Source organism: Xenopus tropicalis, chromosome 4 (assembly GCF_000004195.4).
Source record: "Xenopus tropicalis strain Nigerian chromosome 4, UCB_Xtro_10.0, whole genome shotgun sequence".
In the NCBI taxonomy this organism is placed as follows: domain Eukaryota; kingdom Metazoa; phylum Chordata; class Amphibia; order Anura; family Pipidae; genus Xenopus; species Xenopus tropicalis.
The window spans coordinates 125,908,919-125,926,253 of NC_030680.2; the positions used below are offsets into that span (position 1 = coordinate 125,908,919).

The following is a 17,335-nucleotide window of genomic DNA, read 5'->3' on the forward strand; positions in this document are numbered from 1 at the left end:
ACCGATCAGCGGCGCTGAATGATCGCGTCATTTCCTGCTCACACTTCCGCAACTTCTCAGCTTCTGCTGCCAAAAATACTCCTTTTCTGAACCATAAGATGAATGTAAGTATATATGTTTAACACACAAAGGCCCCGAATTTATTATAAGTTGTGTCCTAATAAACAACGCTTAGTGATGTCATCTGTTATAAATGATGCCTAGTGATGTCATTTTGTGACACATGGCTCATTGAAACTTATTATAGAAAGATCATATAAAATGTGTTGTGAGTTATGAGGATATTAGAAGTCACCCTGGAGTTTTCTGACCTGCACTTGGTCTGCAGCCTTGTGCCTTTATATGGTCATGGAACTCCTCAGTGACTTCTATTATCCTTATATTTTACAGTAGGGGGCACATTATTCCATGAATACACATACTGTATACACAGTGCTGTACATTTTTAAAGCTGGCCATACACGTGGCGATCTGACGATGTTTCGTGCAACCAAACATCGTCAGATCCGCCACACACAGTCAGGGCTGAAACAGCAGATAAGGAGGTAGAAACAATAGGATTTCTACCTCCTTCTGCCGATTCAGCCCTGACGGCAGATTTTGGTCAGGCGCCGTTTATGGCGCCCAATCAAAATTTTCTAACCTGGCCGATCGGCGAGTCGTCCAATATCAGCAGCTTCCTGCGATATGGGTCGACTCACCGACATGCCATACACGCACCGAATATCGTACGAAACAAGGTTTCGTATGATAGTATCGGTGCGTGTATGGCCAGCTTAAGATGGACCCTATTCTTTAATAAGGAATACAGGTTAATGTCTGGGCCATGCATATATATGTACATTGTGTTCATATGCTTTTTTCCCTCTTCTCAATGTAAGCAAATGCACCTTTCCTACCTGTCTAACAGAAATCTTGCATTGCTACATTGCATCACCTGCAAACACAGATTAAATAATATTCCCTAGTTATTATTCATATTAAATAGATACATTCTAGAAATGTTCAATACAAAACCTCTCATGGCACACCATGTAGAACGCATCTGACAGCTGCCCTCTGTAAAATATATTTGTCAGTTATATGCAGGTGATAAAGAATGCTGGGGGCCTGGGGTTTTCTGCATAAGTGGGTTTTCCATAATTTGGTTCTTCTTACAATAGGGCTACATTAAGGCTACAAATAGCAGTTAAACAATAAACCCAATAGGATTGTTTTGCCACCTGTATGGACTCTTGCAGCTTAGTTTTACTCTTTTATTATTACACAGAAAAAGAAAACAATTAAAAACAACTGTATTCATACTTATTGGTAATTTAAAATCCATGTAGTTAAATAATAAGAAAGTACATTCATGCAACTGTATTGTCAATAGTATTTTATTGTAAATAGCCTAATAAATGCACTTCTAGGTGTGTTGCATACTAACCTCCATATGTAATGAAAGGCTGGGTTACTGCTTCTGGGCAAACCTAGTGCCTTTTATTACATGACCCGTTAATTGTTTCTAGTTAAACAATATGGAGACAGACCAGTGGGTTTTGTAAAACACCGAAGCCATCAGCCAACTGGTCTTATCTTGTAAGAAGTGTTTTTTCCAGGCAGTTGTGGATATATGGACATTGTTTAACATCTTTTTGTGCTGTCTCCCACTGTTCTAAGCACTAATGCCTAGTGCTACTACTTAATTCACTTTAAACTGTATTGGTCATCCATGCTGTATCCTGTTCATTGAACACAGCAGTAAATGTACTTTATTTTTGTATAAAATGTTATTAGATTATGACCTTTCCGTAATTCAGAACTTTATGGATAATGGGTTTCCAGATAAGGGGGTCCGATACCTGTAGTTGTATTATACTGCTAAATCTGCAAGCAGTAACCCTTTTTGACAATTTCCAGTTTTCCAGATCAGAGATCCCATACTTGTATTCATTTTAAAATTCATTTTCCAAAACTGATAGAACATATTGTAAATAGCCCATTTTTGTGTGGTGCGACTTCAAAGTCAGTCCCAAATTTAAGTAGACCACCTCTGCTGTGATTTTACAGTCCAGCTTCCTGCTCGCAACATCAAAATGAAGTATATTGTTGGATGAGATACATGGAACACTGCTGACTAATATATTTCAAGCCATTGTCCAAAACATAGCCTTGGAAATAAACCCTGAGAAATTACCAAAAAGACCCTTCCATTGATGTTAATTTTACCAGTCTATAACTACTAACTTGAGACCATAAACCCCTTTTTAATTATTTGAGGCAGGGTCACTTAGGGTACAAGGTGCAGATTGTTCTGGGCAGGGTGAAAATGTGCTGTACATAGGGACTATAAGCACCACAGTTTTGTAGCCCTTGGTGCTTTTGCAACTGGCAAATAATTTTTAGGTGAAAATACACAGATGTTGCATTTCAGCCAACCTTATCAGTAATCTTTTATCTTCGTGCCCATGATCAGTTGATTAATAGTTTCTATATTACTTTATAGGAGCATTTGAAGTTCCAATCTGATGGCCTTTGGCTACTTTTAGTGACCCTAGAATTAAAGGACAGATGTCAATTAATAAGCTAATTGAAGATGTATGATTAACAACTTTATTAATGCTGTTTTCCTATGCATTGCTTCGAAGCAGTGAGCAGTGAGCATGTGTAATACATACATAATTGCTTTTAAATCCCAACAGAATAAATATAAATACTAGCATTATATGACTGGACCTCGATTAAAAATGTTTTTAGCAGTTCTCAATCAAATCTATAACTAAGAAATTAAAGGGATTCTGTCATGAGTTTTATGGGGTACTTTTTATTTCTAAATTACACTGTTTACATAGCAAATAATTCACTCTGCTATTTAGAATCTTATTCTTGAACCAACAAATGTAATATTGGTGTGTAGGCGCCATCTCAGTGCATTGTGCCTGAGTCTGAGCTTTCAGAAGGAGCCAGCGCTACACATTAGAACTACTTTCAGCTAACCTATTGTTTCTCCTACTCCCATGTAACTGGAGGAGTCCCAAGCCAGACTTGGATTTCTTACTATTGGTGTTGGGGGGGGGCTGGGCTTGTTGGGGGGGGGGGCACCAATATTTATTATTTATTTTTTTATTTATATACCGTCAAATACCGTGATACCGATATAATTTTGAAAAATACCGTGATATAAATTTTTGGTCATACCGCCCAGCTCTAGCTCAGATTACACATTCCTAAGTGTGGGGGGAGTGAGTTCTATGAATTCTTATGGGAGAGAGGAGAGAACTGCTGCAGATACAGGAATGAATGATTTTCTGAGAAAGTCAGATACCCTAACACCATGTTAACAAAGAAAGAAGACTAGAAATCCTGTGTTTCTTTTGATAAAGGATAGTGCAGCGTTTCTGTGAGTGCTATTGGGTAAATTTACATAGACCTTTCTGATAAAGCTTACTTAGTTTTTACCTTTTATCTCCTTAAAGACAATTCAGATATTGATCAGAATGAATGGACCATTGAACCCAGATGTGGTCTTCTTTCAAGTCTAAATAGGAGTAGATCAGTGGCTGGAGGGCTAATTTATTGGATCAGGCCTATTAAGCCCACCACTTTGGTAGCTAAATGTTAGCCCGCCTCACCAAAACTTATTAGATTCCCTAAAAACCATTCTAGATGCTAAAGTTTTTGCTGTAATACCTTCAGTCATGGTGGTGTCAACTGAAACACGTGAAATTGGATAATGCTTTAAGTGTAGTCGTAGGGGAAGCTCTATTGATGTGCTACAGTTGCAGCTGTGATATGTACTTTAATAGGTAATTCGGCGAAGTGTTGCCCTTTGTGTTAAACGCTGGGCTCTGAATTGGCAGACCTTTGTCCACCACCATGTGTACCCTGCCCCACCACCGTACGACCTTGTGTCTCAGGTACCTTTATGTATATTTTTAACGTCAATTACATTCCCTTTTGGGTCTTTAAACAATAAGCATTAACTCTCCCAGACATGCTTTCTGTTCATTTGACATCCAATATGCTCTAATGCATAATAATAATAATACAACTAAAATGTATTGCTTTGGGTTTGTGTACAGAGATCTGCATAAGAATAATACATTTTTATCTGCATGCACCATGACTTAGTATATGGAAGGCAGTTTGTTTTTGTTCGGGGCTTGATACAGGTAATCTGAAATGTATTTCTGTATTTAAAATGTTCGTTGAAGTCTAATCTTGATGTTGTAGTTAGAAAATTAAGTTGTGAATTCTTCTTATTTGATGCTCAGTTAACTAGAACAATGAGCCCTAGCTATTGCCTCCATGCAATATTTAATTAGCTCTTTATTACTAATATTCTCTAACTGCCTATTTGTTCTCAGATTCTCAGAAAACCAAAGGATATTGCTGCCTTGTACCGGGAATTCAGTCAGTTTCCATCTCTGTCTAGTGTGTCTATAGGCCCTGAAGTCACCACACAGTATGGGGGAAAATACAGCAATATCTACACAGGTAAGCAAATAGATTAGTATATGGTACGGTATTTGCAAACAGAAGTACAGACTTTTCAACTGCTCTAAACCAGCACCACCATCATACTTTACTGTAGGTACAGGTTAACTATTTTCAGGGTTTGGGCATCAAGACAGGGTAATACATGTACTGCAAAAGAACTGATGCATGGGCCAAAGTCAGCAGGACTATGATCCCAAACACAAGGTGAAATAAAAATGGTGTGATTCTAGAATAAAAATGCACAGGATGTGTAGTGGCCCAGTCACAGCTTGGATCTTGATAAGTACTTTTCAGATTTCTCTGTAAAATGTGAGAATTGGTTAAGCGTCTGAATAGTTTTGCATGGCACTTTATATATAGATATACTATAACAGGTCTTGGCTGTGCTGCTTTGGTCTGAGATGACTATTCCTATTGTAATTCTGTTGCTGTTTTCTTTCTCAGAATGGTCACAGAGAGATCTGGATCGTAGCGAACAAGTGAAGTTTTGCCGACAGTACATTGTTTTTCATGACAATAATACTGTTGTATATTCTGGGGCTTGTGGAAATGGAAGTGAAATTAAGGGCGAGTAAGTAGACCTCTGGATTGGAGGAATGCCTGAAGTTAAAGGGGATCTGTGGGCATAAGGGACAAATATGGCTTTGTTTGGGAACATTTCTGAAAGTGTTGCAGCATGTTAGGGCTCATTAACGTATGGAAGTTGAAAGTGCAGAAATGTACATCTCTAAATGCTTGTTTAGAGTAAAGTAAAAACATACTTGTTTTTATACATGCTTTTCAACACCTTACAGCAAGTACATCCTACTCTTATGAACTACACGTCATTGGACGGAAGCTTGAACTACAGGGTACATGTATGCAATTAATACCTGCATTGAAGAGGTGTTTGTAGGGATCATGTTAAGGGTAGGTCGGGTATGCTTGTTTTTGGAGATATCTTCCTAAAGACTCACTCTGCCTATTTCACCAGACTTCTCAGCAAGGAGTCCCCTTCTGGAACCCTGAAAGCTGTCTTGCGGGAAACTAAAAACATCAAAGGGGAGGACACTCAGTTCCTAGAGGTAAGAGAGAAATTCATAGGGCTCCATCACCAGCTCATTAATCTAGGGAGTACAGAGTACCTCTGCTGTAAACGGAAAACTGATGTGGGCACTGTCCTGGATGAGGAGTGGCAATAAGTTTAGGAAGCCTCTCAACTGGTATTGCCCAATTACAGGCTATGTTTAATCCAAATATACACTTTTGACAGGGCGTATCATATCCCGGTAAGGCTACACCATATTAACCCTGATATTGCGATTTATGCACCCGCAGTGTACAAGTGGGACTTTCATACATATGATATGGAGTTATGCTCGGATAACCTCATATTGGATGAAAATAATTGATCCCTTAAGGGGGCCATACACAACCAATTCTAGCTGCTGATGTCGGTCCTTAAGACCAATTTGGCAGCTTATGTGCTGGTGTACGGGAACAAACGACAGGCCTCCCTGACCAACATTAGACTTGAAATCCGCCAGATCTCTATCAGGCAGGTTTGATTTTTCCATCAGATCGGGGACCACATTGATTCGTTGATGCAGTCCCTGAACCGACGGGCCCTATACCCGCTGTTTTAACTAGACCAAATTAGCTCAGTATCGCCCATCCTTAGGTGGGGATATCGGGAGAAGAGGGCGCCAAGCGAGCGGATCTTACTGTGTATGGCCAGCTTTAGACACAGTCCTTCAGACCAATATACCTGGAATGCCCACGTTTTGTACGTTACTGCAGGACTTAAACCTGAACCAGTATGAAACTTTTTTCCTCCTAGAAGCACTTTTGCTGGCCAAAAGGTTAATTACACAAAACTGGAGCCTCCTGCTTTCTTCACCTGGTAACAAACAGTGCACAATATCTGTAGGGTGGAGCAGCTACTGGTCATTAAGGGAGGTGTCCCCATGAAATTCCATAAAATTTAGGGCCCATGGGCTGATATATACTCACTAGATCTGCCACACAATATTACAGAATGAAAAAAATGAATGAAAAAAACAGGTGAGTACAAGATAATAAATACAGTTATTTTTCTCCAGATTTGGGAACGGAATCGCAAGGTGAAAAGCATTAACCTGACAGCGCTGGATAAGCATGGAAAGGTGTATGAGGATGGTAAGGATAATGACTAAATATGACTAAATAATGACTAAATAATCAGCTAATGATTTTGACCAATACAAAACTAAATTTAAACCCTATATATAAAAGTAAAATTAAACATTACATAACCTGTGAACATAAATTTACTGACTACAATGTCCATTGCTTAAAAGTCGCAGAACGGTATGGGCACACAGGAAATTTTTATCAGATTTTGATCATCACAGCTGTAATGTAAGTCAGCTCAGATAAAGTCAGATGGTGAGTTTTGTTCCTGCATCTAAATGCGACAGCCAGTGTATTTCAATGAGTAACAAAAGTCTTTCAGACTTTATCTTATTGGATGCAGATGCGTTCCCATCCAACAGGCATGTCGCATCAGATGGCAAAGATTTTAGGTAATTTACACATCAGATTTTTCTTTCAGTCTCATTATATTTTGACACATGCAACTACATCCAACTTGTAGGTTGTTTTCTGTTGATGCGGCACAATTCCATATAGTTTAGCCCTGCAATAAGTTTAGCCGTGCTGGCTGGATTTTATAGACTTGTCCCTAAATTTTCAAGTGATCTGGTCACCCTATATTTAACCAAATTCACATCCTGCAAAAAGTCCTGTGATTCTGCTGAATCCCAAACTGAATTCTGGATTTAGTTCATAGGAGATACTACAATCATGAAATCTAGAGGGACACAAAGCCCATGTTATTTTTAGTCTGTCTGTTTTGTGCTCTGAAAAGTATATTATAGTTTATGACTATAATTTGTTCAATATTAATAACTGAATGTTACGTGATCGTTTTTCTTGACCAATTTGTATACCTAGATTTAGTATTATGACAACTTTTTATAGTATGTTTTATTTAAGTATCAACAAATCAGTCCATTATAGTATTGAAAAAAAAAGTGTTTAAGATTTACTTTATTGTGTAGGGCAATGGAATGCACAAGATTTGTCTCCCATGGTAAAATATGTGCTACTGCAGGAAACAAACCTCCTGAAAATGACTTACCATAGCATAACATTAGGATCGCCACAAGTAAACATTACTCTCGTTGATCTGGCTTAACTGTGGGAAATTGAATTTCCAGTGATTAAATCAGATCACAGAGAGTAATATGTTTTATTTGCAGCAATTCCAAAATCATGCTATGGCAAGTTATTTTAAAGAGATTTGTCACCTGCTGCAGCACAAATTTAACCATGGTTGACAAATCTTACCATGTGCCACTGCCCTTAATGAATAGTGTTATAGAGACACAGTTTGGTTTCATTCATTTGGTATCCAGTGTGAAACCTTATTATTGGAATTTTCTCCTGGCCTCACAGACAGAACATTCATATGCCTAATGCCCAAGGACAGTTTATGGTGGACTCATAGACATCTAAGCCACTGGCTGATCCCAGTATGTACTGGACACTATAACTTATGCTACCCAAATGCTAGCCTCTCATTGGTGAAAAAGCTATGGTTCTCTACATTAGTCCACTGTAAATTTGTCATATTTTATAAGAGCCAAAAAGTTACCGGGTAACAAAAGTGCCATAAAGGTGGTGATAACTAGCAAGCATAACACTCATCAACCTCTTATGTTGAGCTGGTGATGGGTTCCCTGGCTTTCAGAAATTTGTTTGGTTTGGCTGAGTTTTACTTCTGCAGTTGTAACTTTCTGTCTCCTCTAAGCTGTGAGTTTTCCTTATGATTTCTCAGAGCAGTTTGGATGCCTGTCCTGGTCACACTCAGAGACTCACCTGCTGTATATTGCTGAGCGGAAGCGACCCAAAGCAGAGTCTTTTTTCCAAGCAGCCACAGGAGAGCTGAGTACAGGAGCTTCTGAGGAAGAGGAGGATGGAATCAATAAACCCATCAAGGTAAGAGATGGGTCTGTACCAAACAGTCTGTACCATCATTCCTATACTTAGTTTAGGAGCTGCTATGGCCTAAAAACTACAGATTTTCAACTGAATTAGCATAACTAAGCACAGTGTAACAATTTCAGCAGCTACTCTGTGACTTGCCTGCATTATCGTTACCAAGGATCCTCTTTCTGCTTTATGTTAGTGCAATTACATTTTAAAATGAAGCATTATTAGTACCTCTTTGCTGTTTTGTTCTCAGGGGGACCAGTTTGTGCTGCATGAGGACTGGGGGGAAGGACTTGTGAATAAAAGTGTTCCGGCTCTGTGTGTCTTGGATATTGAGGGCAGCAACATTTCTGTCTTGGAGGGGATCCCAGACCATATATCTCCTGGACAGGTCAGTAGCATATTCTGCCTTCTGTCACTCTAAATGCATTTCTTATTTCTCATTATTATCTTGTGTGACACTTGTTCTTGTATTGCTATTTTATTGCTGTTTTTGTCACACTACTTCTATAACTGTTGCAGGCTTTCTGGTCTCCTGATGACACTGGAGTGGTGTTTGTTGGCTGGTGGCACAGTCCTTTCCGAGTGGGGCTTAAGTATTGCGCCAACAGGAGGTAAGTCAGTTACTTCTATCCTTTGACCTTTTGGCTGTTGGGAATTGCTGTGTATTGGGATGATGGGGTTTGTAGTGTGTGCCTTTAAACAGTCTCCAGGTCCTGCTAACTAACCTTTCTCTGCTTGTAGATCAGCTCTGTTCTTTGTAGACTTGACAGGGGGTAAATGTGGTAAGTAGGATGTGTATTTTTAACTAATTCTCTTTAGTTCTAATTTACTGTCTTTTTTTATACTATGCATTTTCTTTCTTTAATCTTTTGAAATTTATGTATCCCTTTTATTCACATTCTTTTTCACATTATAGTGATTTTTAATTTTTTTTTCTTCAAACAGAGATGCTGTCCTCAGACTCCTCTGCAGTGTTTTCTCCCCGCCTGAGCCCGGACAAATGCCGAATTGTGTACCTGAAATGTAATGTGTATGGGCCTCACCAGCAGTGCTGCCAGCTGGTTATGGTTGGTGTCTCACCTCATATTAGTTGTAATACTTAGCAGAAATAAACTGGAAGCTCCTATACCAAACTACAGTGCAGCATTTAAAAAAGCTCAATGCCTCTTTCTAAATTCTAAACGCTCTTTAATGGGAAAATGTTTAGTTTGTGTAACTGGTACTGATACACTCTAATAATAATAATAATAGTCATCATAATAACAATAATACTAATGTATGTTTACATTATTAAGTCATTAAATACTTTTATGACTAGAAACACTAGTGTCTGGGAATTTGTTAGCCACCCCCTTCCCTAGTAACCCTAATAGATTACCTCCCACCTTGGACCAGCTCCTCATCTTTAAAAAGAGCAATGGCCCTAGTGTACTCCACTGCTGCTTCCATTTTGGCCCAGGCTGGCAGGTTTCCCCTGCACAAATTCAGATGGTGCAAGAATGAATTTGAGTTTCGTTTAATATAATCTGCTCTTCACATTGCATTGGTGGAATGTCATTTTGCAACCTGAACAGTATTCTGGATGTGTTATTTTATTCATTCTTTTTTTCAGTATGATTGGTATACCAAGGTGACGTCTGTTGTTGTGGATACTGTGCCAAGATCCATAGAAGGTTAGTAAGGATTAAATATACCCTTTAATCCTTTCACTCCATTCCTTTTCTTCATGTACCATACCCTAGTACTGTACCTGCTGTATATATTTACTGCCCATTAATATGTTTTGTACCTGCTTATATATTTACTTTGAGCCCCACAATCTATTGTAACTGCTATATATTTACATCCTATGTCCCACTATATTGTAACTAATATAAATATCTATATATTGAGGCAGCTGACACATTACCACCTTCATATGCCACCACTAGTAATGTGCCTAAAGCAGCACTTCCCAGGCCCCACTATCTGTAGTACTTGCTGTATATTTATTGTTCATAATCTACTATTGGTTTACTGCTCCTTTCTTATTACCATTTGTACCTGCTATATATTTCCTGCTCATATGTCTCTATCTATTGTACTTTGTATATAACTACTTCGTATGCCCACTTGCTATGTTACCTACAATATATTCTATATTTTTGTCCCATTCCCTATTGCCATTTAAACCTTTATTTTCCTTCTCATATCAAACTATCTATTGTACTTGCCATATATTTACTGACAACACACTACTAGCTCTTGTTCCTTCTAGATATTGTCTGCCTATGTCCCACTATCATTTCTATTTGCTATATATTTGCTGCCTAATACTTTTAGAGCAATGGAACCCATAGTGATTCTCAAGAGTTTTGTTACTATAGCTTTTAGTAGCAAAATGGCGTGAGGAATAAAACAAAACTGCCTCCTTTCAATTGCCTGCAAGTATGGTATACTCACTTGTCATAAGATTGTCTCTTGGAAATGCTTACTGGGCAACAAATGCCTGACATAAAGTTTGCCTGTTTTTACAGGCTATTGCCGTGCATGCAAGTGATTTTAAATGTTTGGCCCCTTGCCCATTAGGCTACTAATCACTGCTGGGACAAAATACTTGAAATCAGCCGATGTAACATTGTTTTTGCTCACCCGTATTTAATTGTTTCTTTCTTTAAACCCTTGTTTCTTTTTCCTGTCACTTTTGTTTTGTCTAAGTCACCTGTTTTGTCTAATTCACTTTTCCTAGACAATGTTAGCTCTGAACTCTTACTTTGCTCTTCTGTGTTATTTCAGGAAAGTTCTCAGGCATCTACACCTCTCTACTGGCACCATTTTGTTGGTCAGCAGACAGCCAGAGAGTGATTCTGAGCACTGCACAGCACAGCCAGGAGGTAGGAAGCAGAATAACAATTAGGCACATGTGTGAGTGTGTACACACCAAGGACTCTAAAATTTGGTTTCTCTCATATAGAACCTGTTTGTCGTTGATACAATGACAGGAAATGTAACACATCTGTTCTCTAAAGGTAAGACCAAAGGGAGTAAAACCAGTTATGTATATGTTTCTCCGGCTTATTTAAACCTTGTGCTTTAGACTATACAGTTTTACATAATAGCATTCTATAGACTTGACTTAACAACCTCCTGAGGACTAATTACTTACAAGTTATTCCATAAGCATGTGTCCTACATTTATCTGGACTTAAGGGTGGTAATGTATACTATTTATTTTTATCAGTATTACATATTCATAGCTGGATTTGGTAGGATTACCTACCAAATGTAAGCATTTGTTATATTAGTACAATTCCAAAAGTTACCTCAGGGCTGTGTATAGACTCATGCGTTTATAATTTTCCTTATACAATTATATTGTCTTATTTTCAAAGCATGAATAAATTCTTGAGCTCTGTAAAATTAATTGGTAAATAAAATGGTAAATAATTGGTAAAACCTTCTGATAAGCTTGCAATCTAGGGGTTGTGGCTGACCACCCTGTTTACTAGTTATTCCTAATTTATACCTAAAGGTATAATTAATACTAATCTTGCCAAACTAGAATATATATTTCAGTAAATATTGTCCTTTTTTACATCTTTTCCCTTGAGCCGCCATTTAGTGATGGGCTGTGTGCTCCCTCAGAGATCACCTGACAGGAAATAATGCAGCTCTAACTGTAACAGGAAGTAGTGTGGGAGTAAAAGACAGAACTTTGTCCATTAATTGGCTGATGTGGCCTAGCATGTATGTGTGCCTTGGTTTGTTTGTGTGCACCTTGAATTGTATAATCCCAGGGGGTGTCCCGTAGTAATTTAAATGGCAATTTTCTATTTAGGATTACCCAATGGCAAATACTACTGAAAAGTATATTTTTATGAAAATGGTGTATTTAGATGAAGCAAGGCTCTACATGTAAGCTGTTTTATGCAATATAATTTTATAGAGACCTATATTTTTCAGGGGTATAGTTTCCCATTAATATAATTTACTTTTATTATGTCACTTATGGCTCCAAAGAGTCTTCACCAGGTAGTTGGAAACTTATGGCTATTGATCGGGACCTCCTTGTAGTTAGCTTTTCTTCTCCAAGCTGTCCCCCAACACTAGTAAGTACCTTTAACATCACTTATCTTAATATAAGTCCCAGATTTTGAGTCCCAGATTCATGACAGAATTTGCTATCTCTGCAGAAAGTCGGCTTCCTTCCATCGAGTGGGAGAGAAGAGGAGATTACGTGGATTTCGTTAGAGGAGGAAAGTCCTATTGTAGACATAGAATGGAGTTTCAAGACCCACCATCCACCTCAAGAGCAGGAAAATCCAAAATATCGTAAGTAACAGTAACAAACAGCCGGGCATTACATTAGCAGCTTGCTAACAAACACATAAACTGTTAAGTTACAGACAGCAGGTTTATTCAGTACTTATATGTGTTTAAGTTTTAATCTAAATATTTTTTGCTCCAACAGCTGGCCTTGTGTTTGAGTCCATCCTCTTAAAGCCAAAGAATTCCCCACCTGAAAGCAAGATTCCACTGGTTGTATACCCACATGGTTTGTAATTCATTTGTACATGGTATCAAATTATACGGACGGGATACAGCTCTAACAGTAATGTGCTCTACCATTTAAAGGGGGTCCACACTCTACATTTGTCAGCGAATGGATGCTGTTCCCAGCTGTCCTGTGTAAAATGGGTTTTGCTGTGCAGCTAGGTGAGAACTGGCTGAGGTGACATTTTTTGGTTTGCTAGGTACTTAAAAAAATATAATAAGCTCAGTACTTTTTTTTTACTTGCAACATAGTAAACTACAGAGGATCCTTAGGATTTGGTCAAGATAGTATCCTCTCACTGCCAGGCAATATTGGGGACCAAGATGTGAAAGATGTGCAGGTAAACACAGTATATCAACTGATTCTGCTTTACTCACTAGATACTTATACATTGTGTTGTATCTGGTGTATTGGTAGAAGATATTCATATTATGAATTGGCTGCTCTCACTTAAGACTTTTCCTTACAGTTTGCAGTGGAGCAGGTTCTAAAGGAAGACCCCATAGATCCACACAAGATTGTATTATGTGGAGGGTCACATGGTGGCTTCTTGTCTTGTCATTTGATTGGACAGTATCCCGGATTCTATGTAGCCTGCATTGCCCGGAACCCAGTGACCAATGTGCCAGCAATGGTAGGATCAACTGACATTCCAGACTGGTGAGAATCCTTTCATATTTAAAGTATTTGTAAATCGCTTTTTGTCACCTGCAACTTCAGTTTATCTTTTAAGCCTTATAAGTGGCTATTGATTAAAGGGCAACTAAAGCTTGACAAAGGATTATGCATGGGATTATACGTATAAACCCAAGGTTACAGAAACACTATGGTAGTTTAAATTTAAGCCTTCCACTCCTGTCCTTAAATGCTCACTTTTCTAATCTGACCTTTTCTGGTGGCTGGAGCACTACATGTATTTATGCTTATAGCACATGACCACTGTTTTCTACCATCGCTGTGCACGGTGGTATGGGAAAGCAATGCTCACTGTTATATTATATGTACCATAGGCTGTGGGCAAACTAAATAAATCAACCTGATGGTTGTACATGCAATCCTTTTAACATTTTTCCTTTTAAAACTTAAATATACACAAGCAGCACATCCAAACAGTTATTAGTTTAGTAGCATGCCACTATAAAAACCAGTGCAATCTGCACCATACCCCCAATAAGCAAGTATTGTATTACAAGTTGGGTATCACTTGTTTTACTGAGATTCATAAAGTTTATGCCAGTGATTAGAGTCAGATCCCACTCACTGCAGTTTTACTTTTGTAGATTCTGCTGTCTGGTATATGTGTTTCTTGAGATACTGTGGTTTTTATAATCTTGTTCTTTACTACAGGTGCCTTGTGGAATCTGGCTTGCCCTATTCTTCTGAGACTCTTCCAGATCCTGCACAGTGGGGAGACATGCTTAAAAAATCCCCTATAGGATATGTATCACAGGTACTTGATGTTATTTTGGGTGTAAAATAGAAAAAGAGAGGTTCAGAAGAATCATCACTTCATTTTAAAGTAGTCAAGAGGAGAAATAACACCTCGCCATAACAAAGGCCACTTTAAATCTGTGTTGATGCACTAAGGCTCATGGTACAGGGTAGGCCCAAACTTTCAATCTGTAGGTTCTGGCAAATGACAGAGGGGGTTTCTATAAGATGCTATAGGCCATCATTATTTTGGGGTCTTTGGTTGGCTGTTAGAGTCTCTATATACTTAAAATGCCAGGGCTTGTTTCTAATCTTACTCTGGACCTGGCATAAAGGAAGTCTCTCTGCTTTTTTTGTTTTGAACAGAGAGGTTTCTGAGTTCACACCTGGCTCTTCTTTTTTTGCCTGACAGCACTAGTATTGGTGCCTGCACCATTGGAGTCTGCACCATTGAAGTCTGCACACGCTGTAGTGAGCATTGTCAGACTGAAAGGCATCAGTACTGGTTCTGTCAGACTTTCCCCATGTGTCATCACTGGCCTTTGTATGTCTTCCTAGCACTGTTTTTCCCTTTTCTTGTTTGTGTTTAGAAACCTTACAGCACACATAATTAGCAAACTGACAAAAACTATACTTTTGGAAAATAATAGATAAACAGGATTTTGAAAATTAATAAATCAGCCCATTAATACGCCTTAAACTAAGGTAGCTGCCAAGAATTAAGTAAGTAAATACAAACAATATAGCTGTTTTCTTACATTCAGGTAAAGACCCCAGTCCTTTTGATGCTTGGAGAAGAAGACAGACGGGTCCCTAACAAACAGGGACTGGAGTATTATCGAGCTCTGAAAGCTCATGGTGTACCTGCACGGTGAGTGGGGGCCCATGCATAAATTTGATTGAAACATTACTTTATTAAAAGACTAGTAATGCATTTAAATATAATGATTTGTTACCCTGCATTAATTATGATTATCTGCTTCAAAAACAGTATTGTGGTTGATATGGATAAGCTGCCGTGTAGCCATAAGCACTAAAGGACAAAAAGGTGTATGTTTACACAGCAGATAACAGATAAGAAGTGAAGAATAAAATGGTTTTAGTTCTTAGGGCTCTGGCACACGGGGAGATTAGTCGCCCGCGACAAATCTCCCCTGTTACGGGCGACTAATCTCTACGAACTACCATCCCACCGGAGAAAATGTAAGTCGCCGGTGGGATGGCACACACTGCGCAGGCGATTTTGGCAAATCGCCGAAAATGCCTCGCGAGGCAACTAATCTTCCCGTGTGCCAGAGCCCTTACACAGAAAGATGCAAAGGAACCAAATTATCAGATAAATGGGGAAATGTAATAAAAGGTGCAAAATTTGCTAATGGTCTAATCACCTGCAGCAGCCAGTAAGCAAGGGCCTTCAAAGTCCAGCTGTTGGCCAGGGGAGGCCCCATGAAGGTCCAATGATTGGTTTACAGTCATTTAGCCTTAGTTCTAAGGTTATTTATGAAACATATTAACACCCCCAAATCTCACTATTTAACTTTGTGCTCATTTCCCCCTATTGCAGGCTGCTTTGGTATCCAGGAAACAATCATTCACTGGCAAAGGTTGATGCAGAATCAGACGGTTTCATGAACATTGCACTGTGGATCCTGAAACATATGAATCAAACATGTTGATTTTACACCACTTGGTTTTGTTTTTTAACTCCTCACTGCACTATGGGCCTGTAGGGGACTGATCCAGCCTCTAAGAATGGAAGATGGATTTTAACCTAATGTGTATGATAATTTAATTTGTGGTGGTAAAGGTACATACGTTCATCTGTCTAGGAATGAACTAAAAATATGATCCACAATAAACCCATTGTGAGTTCACATGCTATTCTCTACTAGAAAAGGCTGTAGAGCAGGGATGTTGAACTTCCATTTCGACAGCTGTTGTTCAAGTACAACTTCTAACAACTCTTCATGGGCCCTTAGATTGTAGTTTATCGAAAGATAGAAAAGCCTGAGATACTAACAGTGCCAGATAGGGATGCCAGGGGCACAACAAAGAAAGTTAGACCTCAGGCTCATACTCCTCATTATTTTGCGTATTCTCCATACTTTATACTCCTATTCTCTTCTTTTTACATACTGTCCTCTAGCTTTCATTTTCAAAAAGAAATGGTTAAAAAACAAAATATGGGCTTGGTGAACGGGTGGGCCCACTGACACCTAAGCCCTGCTGGCGTTTTCCCTAGTGGGCCAGTCCAACACTGGATTATAAGGGTAAGGACACACAGGTGTCTTGTCAACCTGCGGATATGCGCAGGCTGACAACACGCCCGTATGCTTAAAAAAATCTTCTCATTGTGCCTGCACCTTGAAACATTATATCCACCCGTGACAGCCCCTATCCACCAACAAACACCAAGTCTCATGTTAGTGTACATTGGTTGCATGTGCCTGCTCCCAGGAGATTCAGTGCTTCTGGGTGCAGGCACAATAAGATTTTAACTACCTACCCTTATAGCAGGCTGACAGTGCACCCCATGTGCCCTTGTCTAAAGGGTTAAGGGTGGTTTGTGGCTTTGTTTACACCACTGAGTCACATTTTTTGACTGGAATTACATGGCATAGGAGGGGCTCGTCCTTCCTGTCAGATTCTCACTTCCTTTTTAGATGTTTGCATATTTGTTAAATGCAATAAAGTATCATTCTGAGGAACAGTGCTGTTATATATGTTTTGTGTAATATTGTTCATTCTGTGTGCGAGTGTACTAGTATGAATGTTGGGACTGGCTGAGCGCCACCTTCTGTTCTGATATTTCCAAGTGCCTGAGTCTGGCGCTATGAATAGCTGGGGGTCGCCACAGTTCAAGTTTTTTCC

At 39.0% G+C, this 17,335-nt stretch overlaps 1 protein-coding gene across 1 annotated transcript; it reads left to right on the top strand.

Moving 5' to 3' along the window:
- Nucleotide 1: 1 nt before the first annotated feature.
- apeh (acylaminoacyl-peptide hydrolase) lies at nt 2–17,172 on the top strand. The gene is made up of 22 exons (XM_002936474.4): nt 2–104; nt 4,350–4,479; nt 4,927–5,053; nt 5,456–5,546; nt 6,564–6,639; nt 8,342–8,502; nt 8,750–8,887; nt 9,019–9,110; nt 9,241–9,281; nt 9,445–9,566; nt 10,112–10,172; nt 11,275–11,372; nt 11,453–11,507; nt 12,499–12,587; nt 12,672–12,810; nt 12,950–13,033; nt 13,114–13,194; nt 13,285–13,373; nt 13,503–13,693; nt 14,381–14,483; nt 15,229–15,335; nt 16,029–17,172. The coding sequence occupies exons 1-22, from the start codon at nt 99–101 to the stop codon at nt 16,138–16,140; spliced, it is 2,193 nt and encodes a 730-aa protein (XP_002936520.1). The 5' UTR covers nt 2–98; the 3' UTR covers nt 16,141–17,172.
- Nucleotides 17,173–17,335: the final 163 nt, after the last annotated feature.